This window comes from Grampus griseus (assembly GCF_964374135.1).
Source record: "Grampus griseus genome assembly, chromosome: 2".
Classification (NCBI taxonomy): domain Eukaryota; kingdom Metazoa; phylum Chordata; class Mammalia; order Artiodactyla; family Delphinidae; genus Grampus; species Grampus griseus.
The window spans coordinates 67132525-67150730 of record NC_139018.1 but is presented as its reverse complement, the minus strand read 5'-3'; the positions used below and the strand labels follow the sequence as shown (position 1 = coordinate 67150730).

At 36.1% G+C, this 18206-nt stretch overlaps 1 protein-coding gene and 1 pseudogene across 10 annotated transcripts in view; one reads left to right on the top strand and one right to left on the bottom strand.

The window, feature by feature from the left end:
* Positions 1-18206, bottom strand: part of HECTD1 (HECT domain E3 ubiquitin protein ligase 1) — a 90965-nt gene that overhangs the window by 47779 nt on the left and 24980 nt on the right. For all 9 annotated transcript variants that reach the window (XM_082648458.1, XM_082648462.1, XM_082648459.1 and 6 more), the window contains exons 4-10: positions 15109-15336; positions 13819-14100; positions 13451-13721; positions 12628-12704; positions 12444-12542; positions 8856-8970; positions 8105-8279 (exon numbers count right to left, since the gene is read on the bottom strand). In XM_082648458.1, the coding sequence (XP_082504584.1) occupies positions 8105-8279; positions 8856-8970; positions 12444-12542; positions 12628-12704; positions 13451-13721; positions 13819-14100; positions 15109-15336 (1247 nt within the window). The remainder of the gene's footprint in view (positions 1-8104; positions 8280-8855; positions 8971-12443; positions 12543-12627; positions 12705-13450; positions 13722-13818; positions 14101-15108; positions 15337-18206) is intronic.
* On the top strand, positions 15474-15713 carry LOC309818489 (translation machinery-associated protein 7-like; annotated as a pseudogene). The gene has a single exon. The product of its transcript is annotated as a translation machinery-associated protein 7-like (transcript).

Genomic DNA, 18206 nt, shown 5'->3' with positions numbered 1-18206 from the left:
GTATTCCTACAGAATGTGGTCTTGATGTATTTCATAACTCTCTCTAGGTGAATTTCATGTATTCTTTAATTTTAAAACATGTTTTATTACAAATTCAAGTACATTAGAGAAAATAGTAGGCAGATGGAGGGCAAACTGCCCTAACAGGATTAGTTCCTTCCAGTGTTTGTTAACGGCAATTTATATTTGGTTGCAAAATCAGTATTTATGTATAATAATAATTTTATATCATGATTTACTTGAATTAAAATAGCATAAGAATGTTTCTATGTTGTCTACCTACCTATCTGGCTATGTGTCACTACCATGCTGAGTCATAATAAGCCAGGAACACCTGTATATATTTTAAAAACTTTACACCTCATTTAATCCATCCACCAAACCCACTATTAAGTAGGTTTTATTAGTTCAGTTTTACAGATGAAAAAACATGAGACAAAAAAAGGTAATTCTACTACGGTCACAGGGCTAATAAATTAAAGCCTCAACTCAAACTCATCTCTTAACCAGTACACTATGCATAATATTCATAACATAAAATTTTCCTGCTTGTCACTATTATATAAATCATAAGCATTCAGCTTACTGGCTTTTCTATTATAAATAGCATTATTTTTGGTGAACAGTTTTATTTCTTCAGTAGAGGGATTCTTGGATCCAAGAGTCTAAATATTTTCGTACGTACTGAATGTGCATCAATACTGAATCTATACTCAGCAAACTGATTTTTTAAAAAATCTGTTAAGTGACAACATGGATGGACCTCAAGGGCATTATGCTAAGTGGATAAGCCAGAGAAAGACAAATACTGCCTTATATCACTTAAATGAGAATCTAAAAAAAAAAGAAAGTCAAACTTATAGAAACAGTAGAAAAGTGGCTGCCAGTGGCTGGGGATGGGGGAATTAAGGAGAGGTTGGTAAAAGGGTACAAACTTTCAGCTATAAAATGAATAAGGTTTGAGCATTTAATATAAAAAATGGTGACTATAGTTGATAAAACTGTATTGTATAATTAAAATTTGCTAAGACTAAATGTTCTCTCTCAAACACACATGTATACACATACACAAAGATAAATACGTGAAGTGATGGATATGCTGATTAACTAAATGAGGGGAATCCTTTCATAATGTATAAACATATCAAATCACTAAGATGTACATTTTAAAAATCTTACAATTTTATATGTCAATTATGCCTCAATAAAGCTAGGGGACAAAAGGACTGTTAATAGCTTAAATTATCAGTAGATATGGATGTACTAATCCATTACGATTTTGTTATTTTTGTAAAAAAAAAAAAGGTTCTTAAATGTCTAATGGGTGAAAAGGACATGAAATTTTACTTTTAAATGTTTTGTTTTTTACTAGTAAGGGGATACATTTTTCCCTGTTGTCTTCTTTTTCATCTTGAGCACTGTACCATAATGTCATTGGCTAATTTATTTAAATTGGCATTTATACTTTGACCAAAAACTTGTATGTGTTCTCTGCATAATAAAGGTAGTATGCCTTGGTCATACTTGCTAACAAATACCAATTTGTTGGAAGATTTATCTGGATTACAAGTTTATATTTCTGTCACTTTCATGGTTACGGCTAATACTGTAGCTGATATGCAGTTTTGTTTTTTTACATAGAATAAATTTTAAATGACAGATAGGACTAACACAAACAAGTTTTAAAAGTCATTCTTCCTACCAAGTTCTGATAAACATTTGAGAATATTTTCTTTTTGTTTTCCTAAGGTTTTATTTTTTCATTTATTTTAAATAAATCTAGAATTTATTTAAATACACAATGTAAAGGACTAAGCTGATTTTTAATCAAACCACAAAGCAAATATTCTAATACCATTTAATATATTATAAAATATTAATACATTATATAATTTACCACTATAATACATCCAATTTCTTTTCTTTTTTTTTTTTTTTTTTTTTTTGCGGTACGCAGGCCTCTCACCGCTGCGGCCCCTCCCGTTGCGGAGCACAGGCTCCGGACGCGCAGGCCCAGCGGCCATGGCCCACAGGACCAGTCGCTCCGTGGCATGTGGGATCCTCCCGGACCGGGGCACGAACCCGCGTCCCCTGCATCGGCAGGCGGACTCCCAACCACTGCGCCACCAGGCAAGCCCTACATTCAATTTCTAAACACAATTGATTGTTTAGAGGGCTAGTCTACTCCAATGATTTATAAACTCTTGGGCTAGTTATCATAAAGATTTAATTACTGAAAGTTTACACTAGCTACTATTCAGATTTTTCTTTAATAATCTCACCTATTTATTCTTCCAGAAGAACTTTAAGATCTGTCAAGTTCTAAAGCAAATTCTATAGTTATTTTCTTTCAAACTGCATTCTATAAATTAACTTTGGAAGAATTTATATCTTTAGATTATTTAATATTCTCATCCTAGAACAATTTCCCCCTTTATCCAACCATGTCTACTTTCCTCTCAATCAAATTGTGATTTAAAAAATAAATAAACAAATGGATCCTCAAGGATTTCTGCTCCTGAAAAGTTTACTCAATCTTTGTCCCATTATTAACACTAACTCCAAAGATGTATATTTACCACACCTCTTCAAAATTCTAAGTAGCCTTTCTTCAAAAGCAAAATGTGAAGTCCTCAGTCTAGTATTACAGATACATATATCAAATCATTACGTTATACACTTTAATACAATGTTACACGTCAATTATATCTCAATAAAACCGGGAAGAAATATCTCACAGAGAAAATAATCAGGTTTTTACAAAATGCTCCACCAGTGAAACTGCTATCCTGTTCTGAAGGCTTCATTGATCTGTTGTCTGCCTTTTATTTCCTGAACAGACAATGCACACAGGCCAATAATGATAGATAATAGCTAAAGTTGATATATTCCTTATATACAGATCCTCCTTTAACTGCCTGATTAGAGTATACACGCTTACTCTTCTGATCAAATTTTAAACTGAAATGGTAAAAAATTGGGTTGTAACCTATTCCAGATTGTTTTTAATAATGACAAGTATATATTTTTTTAATGAATCATCTTGGGAGATGGGGGAATGAATGAAATATGTGAGGGAGACTAAGAGGTACAAAACTTCCAGTTACAAAATAAATGAGTCACAGGGGTGAAATGTACAGAATGGGGAATATAGTCAATAATAGTGTAAACATTTTGTATGGTGACAAATGGTAACTAGAATTATCATGGTTATCATTTTGTGATGTACAGAAATACTGAATTACTATGTTGTGCACCTTGAACTAACATAGTGCTGTAAGTGAATTATACTTTGAAAAAAAAAAGGAAGAATGGAGGGAGGGAGGGAGGGAAGGAAGGAAAGGAGGAAGGAAGGGAGAAAGGAAGGGAGGGAAGAAAGAAAAGAAAAAAATGAATGATTCGGAAGTGGAAATGGATGAACTACAAGAAAGAATCTTACCAAACAAAAAAAATATTACCAGATAAAAATCAAATTAAGAAGAATCATACAATATGATACGATTTATATAAATCTTTAACTTGTAAAATACTATGCATCATTTACAGATAAATTTATATATTTGCTATATATTCTTGTAATATATTACAAAAATAAAGGAAGCAAGGGAAAATATTAACATATTAATAACATAAAATATTAACCCCCCAAAACCCAATTGTGAAGAAAAAAATTTATGAGAAAATTGGGAACAATGAATGCTGATTTGATGTTTGATAGTATTTAAGAACTATTATAATTATTTTAGGTGTAATAACGGTATTGCAATTATGTTAAAAAACAAAAAAGAATCCCTTTTTTTTAAAGAATCCCTTTTTAATGATGAAAATTTATTTTTTTATTGAAATACAGTTTATTTACATGTAGTATTCTAGTAGTTTCAGGTATACAACATAGTGATTCAATATTTTTATAGATTATACTTCATTTAAAGTTACTATAAAATATTGGCTAGGGCTTCCCTGGTGGCACAGTGGTTGAGAGTCTGCCTGCCGATGCAGGGGACATGGGTTCATGCCCCGGTCCGGGAGGATCCCACATGCCGCGGAGCAGCTGGGCCCGTGAGCCATGGCCTCTGAGCCTGCACGTCCGGAGCCTGTGCTCCGCAACAGGAGAGGCCACAACAGTGAGAGGCCTGCGTAACGCAAAAAAACACAAACAAAAACAAAAACAACAAAAATATTGGCTATATTGCCTGTGCTAAACAAAAGAACACTTATTTTTTATGGATGCATATAGAAAAATTATGGATAAAACTATTTGAGTCTTGGATTTCCTCAAAATAGTACAGTTGGGGAGGTATAAATGAAATAAGACTGGGATATTTGTTAAAACTTATTGAAGCTATGTGATAGGGTTCATTATATGATTATCTCGACGTTTTAATACATTTTAACTTATCTATGATAAAAGTTTTTTAATAAACTATCTTTTTACAAATACCTCTAAAATATTAGGCACTATGCTAAATACCACACATACTTAATTTTAATTTTCACACCTAAAGAGAATTAAGTATAATTATCCCATCCTAGAGATGAATTAAGATCAAGAGGTTAACTATCTTGTCCATGGCTATCTGTCTACAAAGTGGCAACACTGACTTTTGGACTGACTTTGAGCTGACTCCAGAGTCTGAGCTCTGAACTAAGATATAAGATATATGCTATCTTATTCACCACAATTAAATTTGTCAGCTATTATCTGGAAAAATTTAGCATCAAATATGCTATAACTAAAATTGTGTTTAGACGATCTTCAAATATTTAAAAGAATGATAAAAAAAATAACTATCCATTAAGGGAACTCTGTTATATGGTGACATACTTTATAATTTCTTGATGGCCTTATAATGAAGCAATTCTAACTCCAAATATAACTTAAGGTTTTTTAATTCGCATGACACCTAGTCCTCTAAAATTTTCAGGCCGAATTATCTGTTCAAAATTGAACTTGCTCATTTCTAAAAATGAATCAAATCTTTTGTTAAACAAACAAACAGAAAGTGGCCCCACTAACACCTACCCTTCTGTAGCTATTTGGGGAAGAATAAAAACCAAGTTCCTAGGTGTTCACAGTGAATTGAGTGGCACTTTCATCCTATTTAAAGTAAACTACTTTCACTTTAATGTCAACTCATAATACTGGTATTTAAGGCACTTGAATCCTACAAAACTCCATGTTCTAAAGACCTCCTGAACTTAAAATCAAATTCTCAATCACTCAGCCAAAATTTTGGCAGTCATTCTTTACCCCTTCCTTTCCTTCATCCCTCCAATGTAATTGGTGGTCATCAACCCTTATACAGGGTTGGCCAAAAAGTACGTTCGGGTTTTTCCATAGCATCTTGTGGAAAAACCCAAACGAACTTTTTGGCCAACCCAATACAACCCATCTCCCAACCTCTTCAATCTGTTCCCACCAATCCAGTCTTCCAGCAACTGTCTAAAGTTCACATCGATAATTAACCCGTAGTAGTCTGTTTTCATTCTTGCCCTCCTCCAGTACTTTGCTCCACCAGACTGCCAAAGTGATCTTTATAAATCACAAATCTGACTGTGACAAATTTCCTCACAAGTCTTTAATGATCCTTCTTGAACTGCAGGGTAAAGTCCATACTCACTATCTAGACCAGAAAGGCCTTCACAGGTCATAAAAAGCTCTTGTCTACCTTTTTGACAGTATTCCCTGAGCTATACAAACATATCCCATATCCCACTGATACCAAAATACTTGCAGCTGCAAACAAAACGCACTCATTCAATCATTCAGTGTATCTACTGAAGATCTACTAAATATCAAGCCCTATCTATACCTCCTTGTCTTTGTAGGTATAAGGCAGGACATAAGGCCATCTCTCATGGAGCTTTAGAGGGGAGATAGACAATAAAACAAACAAAAACTCAAAGAAGAGCAAGATTTCAGACAGTGTAAACTCTGTGAAGACATTAAAACATCATGATTGATATGAAAAGTATCCTAGGGGTAAATTTAAATTAGGTGGATAAATGTCAATGGACATAAGCATTTGAACTGAGACCTGAATGATATGAAGTAACCAACCATTCAAAAGTCCTGGGAATAGAAAGCTTCCAACAAAGTGAAGTGCAAAAACCCCATGGTAAAAATGTACATAGAATGTTCCAAAAACAGAAAGAAGGCTAGCATACTGTAAGTGCAATGGGCTAGGTGTTATATAGTACTAAATGAGGTCAGAGACCTGGGTGGGACTTATGCAAGACCTTCCAAGCCTGAGTGTTAAGCAGTTAGGTTTGGGGTTTCCCTGGTGGCGTAGTGGTTGAGAGTCCACCTGCCGTTGCAGGGGACGTGGGTTCGTGCCCCGATCCGGGAGGATCCCACATGCCGTGGAGCGGCTGGGCCCGTGAGCCATGGCCGCTGAGCCTGCGCGTCCGGAGCCTGTGCTCCGCAACGGGAGAGGCCACAACAGTGAGAGGCCACAACAGTGAGAGGCCTGCGTACCGCAAAAAAAAAAAAAAAAAAAAAAAAAGTTAGGTTTTAGTTAAGGCCAATTAGAAACTACTGGAGGGTTTAAGTCAGAAGATGATGTGATATAATTATGATTTAAAAACTAATTCAGGGGACTTCCCTAGTGGCAAGGTGCTTAAGAATCTGCCTGCTGATGCAGGGGACACAGGCTCAAGCCCTGGTCCGGGAAGATCCCACACGCCGCGGAGCAATTAAGCCCATGCCACAACTACTGAGCCTGCGCTCTAGAGCCCACGAGCCACAACTACTGAGCCTGCATGCCACAACTACTGAAGCCCCCGCACCTAGAGCCCGTGCTCCGCAACAAAGGAAGCCACCACAATGAGAAGCCCACGCACCACAACGAACAGTAGCCCCCACTTGCCGCAACTAGAGAAAGCCTGCGTGCAGCAACAAAGACCCAGTGCAGCCAAAGTAAATTATTTAAAAAAAAAAAAAAAGGGACTTCCCTCATGGCGCAGTGGTTAAGAATCCACCTGCCAATGCAGGGGACGCAGGTTTGATCCCTGGTCCGGGAAGATCCCACATGCCGTGAAGCAACTAAGCCCATGTGCCACAACTACTGAGTCTGCGTTGTACAGCCTGAGAGCCACAAGTACTGAGCTCGCATGCCACAACTGCCGAGGCCCACACGCCTAGACCCCGTGCTCCGCAAAAAGAGAAGCCACCATAATGAGAAGCCCTCGCACTGCAACAAAGAGTAGCCCCCACTCGCCGTAACTAGAGAAAGCCTGCATGCAGCAACAAAGACCCAACGCAGCCAAAAATAAATAAATAAATTTATTTTAAAAAAAAAGAAAAACTAATTCAGCATAACATGTAGGAACAGATTGTAGAGGGACAAGATAGAAGACGAGGAGGAAGACTACTTTAGAGGCAACTATAGTAGCCAAACTACAGACTATTGCACCTTGAACCAGAGTATTAGCAATAGATGGATAGAAATGGCAGACTTTGGACACACTATAGAGGGAGAGCCACCAGGACCTGCACCAGGATGAATTGACTCATACCTCCATGCCTTTGCACACACTGTTGCACAATGATCCTTCTAAATTCATCTGCCTAGAAAACTTCCAAGTATCCTTTAAACCCCAATTTAAATCTCATTTCTGCATAAAATCTCCAATTTGCCCAGCCAATTAGTTGTTAACCCATCTATATCCCTAGGGAATATATGTCTAATCTGCTACTTGCCACTCTGTATTGTTACTCATTTCTTCCTCACCAGCTTGCAAGGGCACATAAACAGGGCCAAGTCTTAATTCTTTGGGAACTCCTCCAGTGGGCAGTTTACACTGACTCTATCAAAAAGGCCTCCATAAAGCTCAATAAATGTTTGTTGTACTTATAAAAATTTCTCTAGAATTGATATTCAGAGAGCTACAAAAACTGTTAGTCTACTTTTCTTAATTTTCTAAACTTCTCTTAAGTCAGATCATCAGAAGGAAAGATTTATCTCTCCAATCTAATTTTTATTCTTACCATACCTTTTCAATATTAAAATAAACCTCACACATCCTTCTGGAAAAGTGAGATAAATAAAGGTATATAATTAGCATATTTTAACTAGTAAATACAAATAGTATGGATAACTACCTTATAGAAGGCAGCATAGTCTGCTGAAATGTTTGTGCAAATACTGGCAGTAACCTTTTCAAGTATATGGGTGCCATTTCTGGATCTCCTTTCGGCTCATTACATTCTTCTTCATCTTTGTTTGTATCTTTCTTTTTCTTATCATCTCCTTTATTAACTGGACACATCCAATCACCTACAGACAAATATTGTTCAATAAAATACTTTGCTGGAAAATTTTTCTTTCAATGAAAAAACATTGAAATGTACTATAAAATCAACTATAATTACCCTAATTAACAACAGTCAAACAAATTAGGATGTTGTATCTATCAAAGGCATTTGTAAAACTACTAAAGAACATTAGTACCTCCAAGAAGCTGAATCACAACTTAAGGAGATAATTTTGGATACTTCACTTGATTCCATAAAATATTTCAGAGACTCTGCATTCATCTACTCTGTGAAAACTTAAAAATTTGGTCAAACTACTTTGTCTATGCAATAACCAACTATTCTTTATGACATTCACACCCCCTTAAACTTGTGATTTGGTCTTTTTGGAATCATGCAGCCACAGTCTCAAAGAACACAGAATAGTACACTGTTAAATGTTTATCAAATATAAGTTTGTGTGTGTGTATGTAATTATTTGACTTCACAGAAATGATTTCTTTATATAATGTTAACATGTCTACAGAAAGCTACTTCTATGGAAGTGAAGCTGAAAAGTAATAGCAGATGGCTTAAAAGGAAAGATATTACCACTCACCTGGAGACTGAAGAATAGCTACTACTTCACTATGGCCCCTTTCCCGAGCTTTATCTAATGGAGTTTTCCCATCTTCATCTCTCAGATCGGGATTTGCACCATGCCGTAAGAGAGTCTAGAAAAGAAAAGCATTTAATGTGGATATAATAATTAACACCTTATTTCTTCAATATCCAATTCTGCAACCTTTAGATTGCACTGACATACTTCAGACTGCAGACTTACAGAATTAATCAAGCAGGTACCAATTCAAATCTCTGCCTTTGCATACAACACCTTAAAAGTGGTTTATTTGTATCTTGAAAAAATTATAGATTAATGTCACTTGGTTATTTATTAACATCTCAAATTAAGTACGTTCACATTTGAACCTGTCAACTGCTCCAGTCAATTTCCTTACTTTAACAGAGGTACTAATATTCAGTTTGTGGTGTGGTAATCATCTTCATCATTTCGTGTATACTGCCAATTACCAAGTTAAATTGATTCTTCTAGAATGAACTACCAAATTTAGGTATTAAATACTAATTCGCACTGTTCACCCTTTTTTTTGGCCACACTGTGTGGCACGTGGGATCTTAGTTCCCCAACCAGGGATCAAACCTGTGCTCCCTGCAATGGAAGCCTGGAATCTTAACCACTGGACTGCCAGGGAAGTTCACCAATTTTTAATGGACACTGGACTCTCTCCCCAGCAGACTGTAAGCTCTTTTGAACAGAGAACACATTTCACATTTCTCCTATCAGCCTCAGAGCTGCAGCTTTTTGAATTTCGTTATAACACAATATATCTGACAAATAAGTGAGTACATACATTCATCAGAAAAGTATGCAGTACTGGCTAAGGATTCCAAACTGCTGGAGTTTGAATCAGAATAACTCAGTATTTCATCAAATCTAGGATGCCACAGATACTTATAATCTGATATAATCTGACAGAGATTATAATTACTACTAAGAAAGAAAAAACAATGCCAATTAATTTTGCAACAATGCTTTCCTATTGCTTGGATTTTTTTTAACTTACTGAAAGAACTTTTATAAACTTAGATTTTTTTTCATGTATTACTTGGACAAACATAAATTTAAAAAATAAATGAAATATAATAAGATATTTCTGTAACTTCACATTCTGAGCACAATTGTTCATAATTTCTTTTTGATCCGAAGTCACCAATATTTGTGTTTCTACACACAATGCTGTCATCTGTGCCATAAAGAGTTTAGTGACACAGCATTACTGAGCGTGCTCTTCTATCAGAAAGGATTTTTCACTCAAGTTACTAAAATCCATTTCACAATTTGTATTGGATTGACAGGTAATAATAACTATGCTGCAATTTCTATCTGGCCAATAGCAATTATAAGACTTTCCTAGTTAAAAGATGTTAAAATGTGTATGGGGGGGGTGGGTAATATCTTAGAATCAATTAAAAAACAGGAGAACCTGTGAAGAATGATAAAACATGTTAAATGCTTAAGACCCTGGCTGGCACAAAATAAGTGCTTGGTGAGCACTATTATATCATTATTAGTAATGGCAGCTATAGCTCATTGCAGGCTGATGTATAATCAAGATGGGTTAAGGTTAGATACAATTCATTTAGCTCCTTCTCCCACTCAGCTACCCAAAACTGCAAAACAGTAAGGGTTTGAAAAAAAAATTGCCTTAATAAAAATTTTTACCACCCTTAGGAACATCATTCTCTAAAAATTAACCAATTCAAACTGACAGAATTCAAGCTTGAAGAGACCACCTAGAAAGCTAAGTTGTTAACAAAAATCTTCTTACAGTGTGTAAAGACAATACTAGCAATACTGTGACAATAGTAGCAGCTACCATTTAAGCATCTACATACAATGTGCCAGCTACTATACTAAGTGCTTTTCATGTATTTTTTCCTAATTATCACAATAAGCATGCTAGCAGGGACTTTCCTGGTAGTCCAATGGTTTAGACTCTGTGCTTCCACTGCAGGGGGCACAGGTTCGTCCCCTGTGGAAACTAAGATACCAAATGCTGAGCAGCACAGTCAACAATAAATAAATAAAATACTAGGAGTGTATATACATTTTATTAATAAAATTGTAAGTCAAACTTAAGAAACTGGTCCAAGGCCAGACAGCCTTTTTTGTTAATGAGTTGAGACTTGAATCCAGGTGTGCCTGACTTCTTAGCAAATATGAAAAATTCCTTCACAATATGAAGATTCTTGAGACCTAGATCATGCATTTGGTTCAACCCTTATCATTTGACCTTTCTGGACCTCAATTTCTCCTAACTGTACAAAAAAAACTCTACAGTAATGATGTATGGAGATTCCTCAAAAAATTAAAAATAGAACTACCAGGGACTTCCCTGGTGGTCCAGTGGTTACTAATCTGCCTTCCAATGCAGGGGACGCGGGTTTGATCCCTGGTTGGGGAACTAAGATCCCACATGCCGCAGGACAACTAAGCCCGTGTACCGCAACTACTGAGCCCACATGCTGCAAGTACACAGCTCATGCGTTATGGAGCCCACACTCCACAACTAGAAAGAATCTGCACCCCGTGGTGAAAGACCCTACATGCCGCAACTAAGACCCGATGCAGCCAAATAAATAAATATTTAAAAAAAAAAAAAAAAAAAAGAACTACCATATGACCCAGCAATTCCACTCCTGGATATTTATCCAAAGAAAATGAAAACACTAATTGGAAAAGATATGTGTACTCCTATGTTCATTGCAGCATTATTTACAACAGCCAAGATATAAAAGCAACCTAAATGCCCAACGATAGAGGAATGGATAAAGAACATGTGGTATATATATACACACAATGAAATATTACTCAGCCATAAAAGAGAATGAAATCTTGCCATTTGCAACAACACGCACGGACCTAGAGGGTATTATGCTAAATGAAATAAGTCGAACAGAGAAAGACAAATACTGTATGATTTCATTTATATGAAGAATCTAAAAGACAAAACAAAGGAACAAACATAACAAAACGGAAATAGGAAAAAAAAAAGAACTCTCCAAAGTCCTTTGCTAATCTAAGAGTCAAAGATATCATGTTCTTCGGCAAATAAAATATTTGCTATATTGATAAACAGAAATAAGAGAAACATGTATAAAGTTATTCGTTACCAAGAGTAAGAAATCGGGAAAAAAACAAGTTTTCAGCAATAGATGACTGGCTGAATAAATCTGCAGTACATTCACACATGCCAAGTATACAGATGTACAAAAACTCTCTATACACTAATAGGGAGAAGTCTCAATGTGTATTATTAAATGAAAAATGTGTATTATTAGATGAAAAAAAGCAAAGTATAAATCAGTGTATATGTTACATTTTGTATAAGGAGAAAATAAGCATACATATTTACTCTTGCTTGCATCTGTATTAAGAAACAATGAAAAGATAAACAAAAAAACCCAATCAAAAACGCTTACCTGTAATGGGGATAGGGAAATGGAGCAAATGGAGATAGCATGAAAGCATGGCTTATCAGAATAAAAGTTTTCATTTCATTCTAATTTCACAACCATGTAAATGTTAAATATTAAATTAATAACTTAAAAACCTGGATTTTACCTTTGCTACTTGAGGTCTTCCAAAACATGCAGCATAATGTAATGATGATGACCTCTGACCTCTATTAACATCAGCACCTCTTTCACAAAGAAATTCTACCTGTAAAATGATGGAGCATCATCAAGTTGCCTTATTAATATTGCTATCTTTGATTTAAAACATTAGCTTTTATTTATTAGCTTACCATTTCCTGAGTTCCAAAAGCAGAGGCCCAGTTTAATAGAGTCTGACCCACATCATCCATAAAATTTACTTCAAAGGCTGGAAATTTGAAGGAAAAAAATAAATCTTTTTAAAAGTCAACAAATAATAATGAACTTTTCTAAAGTGGGAACCATTTAAAGATTGTTATTAATAATCACTAAATACACAGCCAATTTTAAACATTCAGGTCGACTATAAAGTAGTAAATAATAAGCAAATGTAAATTCTGCTAAGAAAAAGTATTCTAAAATTTTTATTTAAAATAAACATAAAATAAGAAACAAAAAAACAAACACAATAAAACTCAAGAGTATTAGTTTCCTCACACTGTAACTGAGGAAAAGAAACTAAACCACATCGATAATCAAAAGAAAACAAAAGTCTGATGACACAGAAGCATTTTTCACCAACTTATATCTGCTGATCACCTCATGAAGCAGTGTAAAAAAAAATTGACTATATATAATGATAATTCACTTGTGTCAGTTTCCATTAATCTTGAGAAAACAACAGCCCTAAATTCAATCTCCACTTAACCTTAGAATTGGTATGAACTCCTGGCAATAGACAGGTTAATTTCATTTACTTATTCAACAAGCATTTACTCAGATCTTACCATGCACCAGGCTGATAATTTATATACATGGGGAGAGGAGAGGATAAAGAATACGTTGGCCATTCTATTTTCTGGCACAACTGCTAAAAATTAAAAAAAAAAAATTAAAACTCTAGAAACTAGAAGTTGCCTATATAATTCCTTATCTCACAGTTTTCTTTTTATATTTTAAAAAATATTTTCCAACCTCCTGTGTCAATTGCATCTATGAGTGCATCGGTATCTTTACTTCGAATACAGTCTATAAGCTGCCGATGTGAGCGTTCCCCAGAACTATCCAATCTCCGTAGTCCTGGGATTCTGCCTGTGGATCCAGCACTAGACTTTGGCAAAGCCTTTCGTCCTTCAAATAATAGCACCAAGAGAAGGTCAACCAAACGCATGGTATCAAGCACACATCTTTCATCACCCTGCAAAGCACTTTCAATTGAATCTGGAAGTTCTGACCTCAGGAGATCCTAAAAAGAGAATGGGAGAAAAAAAAGTTTTAGCATACTTGCACTACACCAAAATACTTCTTCTGAAAGATTAAGTAAGATTCAAAAACACTCTTACGTGCGTTACTACTGGAGAGCCTCTGCAAAGTGTTGAGAGCAGACTTACAATTGTAGACACCTGGTTACTCAATTTGGAATCTGCAGCTGTGGAAGGCGCTCCTGTGGTGCTGCGACCTGGTTTGCAAGCTGACGATGGCCCTGATACAGTACCACCAGCAGCAGCCATTCTAGACAATAGCTCCTCAGTTAATCCGTGCTTGGCTAATGGAGCTGGGTCAACACCACGACGGGTAAATCGGTCAGCTAGTGATGCAAAACATCGCAGAGCTCCATCTGAAACCTAATGATGTAAAGAATATACATATGGATAAAATTCACTTAAAAAGGACCAGTACTGTTTATTTCAATACTGAGACTATTAAGAAAGGCAATTGTAGCAAAGCATACAATCTGTCTAGGTTTGAATACTGGCTCCACATTCTGATAACTGTATAACCTAAAGATGTTACTTAACTGTTCAAGGCGTCAGTTCCCTTATCCGTAAAATGGGAATAGTAACAGTACTTATAATTCATTGTCTGAGCTCAAATGAAATGATATATGTAAAGAATCTAGAGGAACAGTAAAAGCTCAACAAATATTTACTATTATTATGTACAACTTTGCCAAGATAATCGATGGACAGCAACTGAAAATAATTAACATCTAAATGGTAAAAAGCATTAAAAGTCAAGTTTTATTTCCTAAAGATGCTAATATAACAAGTTTACACATATAAAATTTCAAATACTGTTATTTTATTTTAATGAAAACTACCCTTTTAAGCCAACAAAATTGTGCTGAGCCAACAAATTACACTGGGTATAAGTGCAGCTTTAAAAATTATATATTTCTAAAACGTTTAAATTTTAAGAATAAACACATAACACTTTTATAATTTAAAACATATCACTGCCAAAACAAAAAGAGATTATCATAGAGATCTAAGATAAAAGAAAGAGAAGATGAAAATTATCTCTAGCTCATCAAGCAAAAAATTCAAATTGCACTAAGGTTGAACCTTAAACAACACAGGTTTGAACTGCATGGGCCCACTTACATGTGGATTTTTTTCCCCACTAAATTCACACTACAGAACTACATGATCCACAGCTGGTTGAATCCACAGCTGCAGAACCCCAGATACGGATGGCCGACTGTAAAGTTATGTGCAGATTTCCAACCGTGCGGAGGGTCGGCACCCCTAACCCTCACCCTGTTCAAGAGTCCACTGGATATCGTGGTTATAACTAGTGGACGCTATAAAATCACGTTTTGAAAAGAAAGTACACAAGAGCAATGTAGTTACCTGATGATCTTCATGTTTTAATAAACTAGACAGAGATTCTACACAAATTTCTAAAGAAGAATCTTGAGGTTCCATTTTGCCACAGAGTCTTGATACCACAGCCATGGCAGAGTGCAAGGTATCTTTATGAACCAGGTGTCCACTGTCACGAATGAAGGTAAGCACACAATTTAAACCACCAGCCTCGAAGACCGCACCTGACTCACGAGTGCATATCAGTTCTAACACCTACAACAGTAAAACAAAATTCACAAAAGAATACAGTAAGTCCAATTTTAATTTTCGAGAATGACAGAAAACACAATACACTCTCCAAATTGATTAGGAGCCACATTTTAAAAAGGGCAGGGTCTGAGAAAGGGGGGGCAGAAGCTGTGTCTGGCTGTGAAGATGGCAAGAAGTAGTCCCTGAAGCAGCCCAAGAAGGTGGCCAAGGAAGATAAGGCATTCAAGCAGAAACAGAAAGAGCTGCAGAAGAAACTCAAGGAGCTAAAAGCAAAGGCCATGGGGAAGGGCCCCCTGGCCACAGGTGGAATTAAGAAATCTGGCAAAAAACTGTTCCTTGTGCCTGAGGCAATGGTGATCCTTAATTCCATTCTCGTTTAACCATCTGGATTCCCTGCCATAACATGCTGCTACCTACAGCTAGAATGAAGTGTTGACTTGGAGCCTGTTGTACCTTTAAGAATAAACTTTTCAGGAGTTCCCCGGTGGCGCGGTGGCTAAGACTCTGCACTCCCAATGCAGGGGGCCCGGGTTCGATCCCTGGTCAGGGAACTAGATCCCACATGCATGCTGCAACTAAGAGTTCGCATGCCACAACTAAGGAGCCAGTGAGCCACAACTAAGCAGCCCGCCTGCTGAAACTAAGACCTGGAGCAATCAAATAAAAATAAATAAATAAATATTAAAAAACAAGAAAAGAATAAACTTCTGTTAAAAAAAAAGTGAAGCAAAACAGAAGAAATTAATTTTAACATATTTTATTTAGCCCAATATATCCAAGGTGTCATTATTCCAACATGTAATCAATATAAAAATTATTGGTATTTTTATGTAATAAGTCTTCAAAATCCCATGTATATTTCATACTTATAACACACCTTAATTTGGGGTAGCCACATCTGAAGTGTTCAGTAGTCACATATAGCTACCATATTGGACAGCATAGGTTTAGGCGGTGAAACCTGCATGACAAGCTGAGAACTACAAGTAATTTAGCAAAAGTTTATAAAGGTCCTAGACATTAAAAAAAAATTCAATAAACGCCAGCTATTACATTATTCATCATCCTCACACTTACTCTATGAATATTAAGACATTAAAAATCACTTTTAATTTCTAAATTATATTGATGTTTAATGCATTCAGGTAGAACTAAAGAGTTAACAGGGTCCACAGGTCTTACAGGCATACCAGAAATTTAGACTTTATTCTTTAAGCAAGAAAAATGTTTAAGCGGGAAATAATATGATAAGATTTCCAGTTAATATCTGTGGGAAGCAGGGTACAGGGAGAGTGTAGAGGCAAATGCAAAAATTCAAGCATTAATATTCATGAAAGAATGAGGGCTTAACTAAGGCAATAACAGCAGGGACAAACAGAAGGAAATAAACCAGAAAAGCACTTGATCATTAATTACACCTGTGGAGTAGAAAAAAGGAAGTAAAAGATAAAGCACAGGTTTCTGTCTTGAGCGACTGGCTACAAGTTGATGTCACTTATCAAGAGAGGAGTTTATCTGTAATCAAAGACAATGAATTCAAACATCCAGTTGAATATATCCAACAGGCCTTTGAATATGGAGTCTAGAACTCAAGAGAGAGGTCAGTTCTAGAGATAAAGATGTGAAGGGCATATATATATATATATATATATATATATATTTTTTTTTTTTTTTTTTTTGCGGTACGTGGGCCTCTCACTGTTGTGGTGTCTCCCGTTGCAGAGCACAGGCTCCGGACGCGCAGGCCCAGCGGCCATGGCTCACGGGCCCAGCCGCTCCGCGGCACATGGGATCTTCCCGGACCGGGGCACGAACCCGTGTCCGCTGCCTCGGCAGGTGGACTCTCAACCACTGCGCCACCAGGGAAGCCCATGAAGGGCATATATTTATATATGAATGGTATTGATGCTCACAGATGAGATTGTCTAGGCAAAGTTTATACAGATTTAAGAAGCTAAAAACAGGACCTTAGGAAATACTACCATTGAAGAATGAATTAAATAAGAATAATCTGCAAAGGAAACAGAGAAAGGGAGAGCAGGGTGTTAACAGACAAGAAAGAGTTTGAAAATATAGGTCAGTGAATAAATGCAATGGAGTAAAACCCCAGTCCTGGAAGAAAAATGAAGTGATGTGATGTGATCAAGAGAATAAGAGGGGGGAAAGCTCTGAACAGAAAAACAAATACCTCTTCCTCTGAGGCCATAGACAGAAATAAATCTATAAACACAGAATCAGAAAGTCAAGATATTAACACCTACAAAAACAACTCTCAAAGCATGGGGAAGACATTTTCAGGGGTCCTTGAAATTATAACTTTTTTTATAATAACACTGTAACAGTTAATTGTCTTTTTCTTTCCTATTCTCTCAGGAACGTAAGGCAGTACTTTCTAAAAGTTATATGAAGTGTGATATAGTAACAGGCTGAATGCAGAAGCACATATTAGGATTTAGCTGTCTTCTATTAAACCACAGATTTCAAATGAGACTTAACAATGTTACTCTTCTCACTAATTTTCTCTTTGTTCAGGACACAGTGATTTTCATTAAAAATGTAATGTATGTTAACACATAATGAGTTTGTTATTTTATGATAAATGAATAAATACTTTTAAATTCTCAGTTTTAATATCTAATATGGTAAATATAAATAGAACCTTCATAAACAAAGGCTCTTTGTGGGTCCTCAATAATTTAAGACTTGTAAAGGGATCCTGAGACAAGAAGTTTGAAAACTGGTGACCTCGAGAAGCAAGAATCATAAAAAGAATGAAACAGGAATCAAAAAAGAGAATCAGGGCTTCCCTGGTGGCGCAGTGGTTGAGAGTCCACCTGCCGATGCAGGACACACGGGTTCGTGCCCCGGTCCGG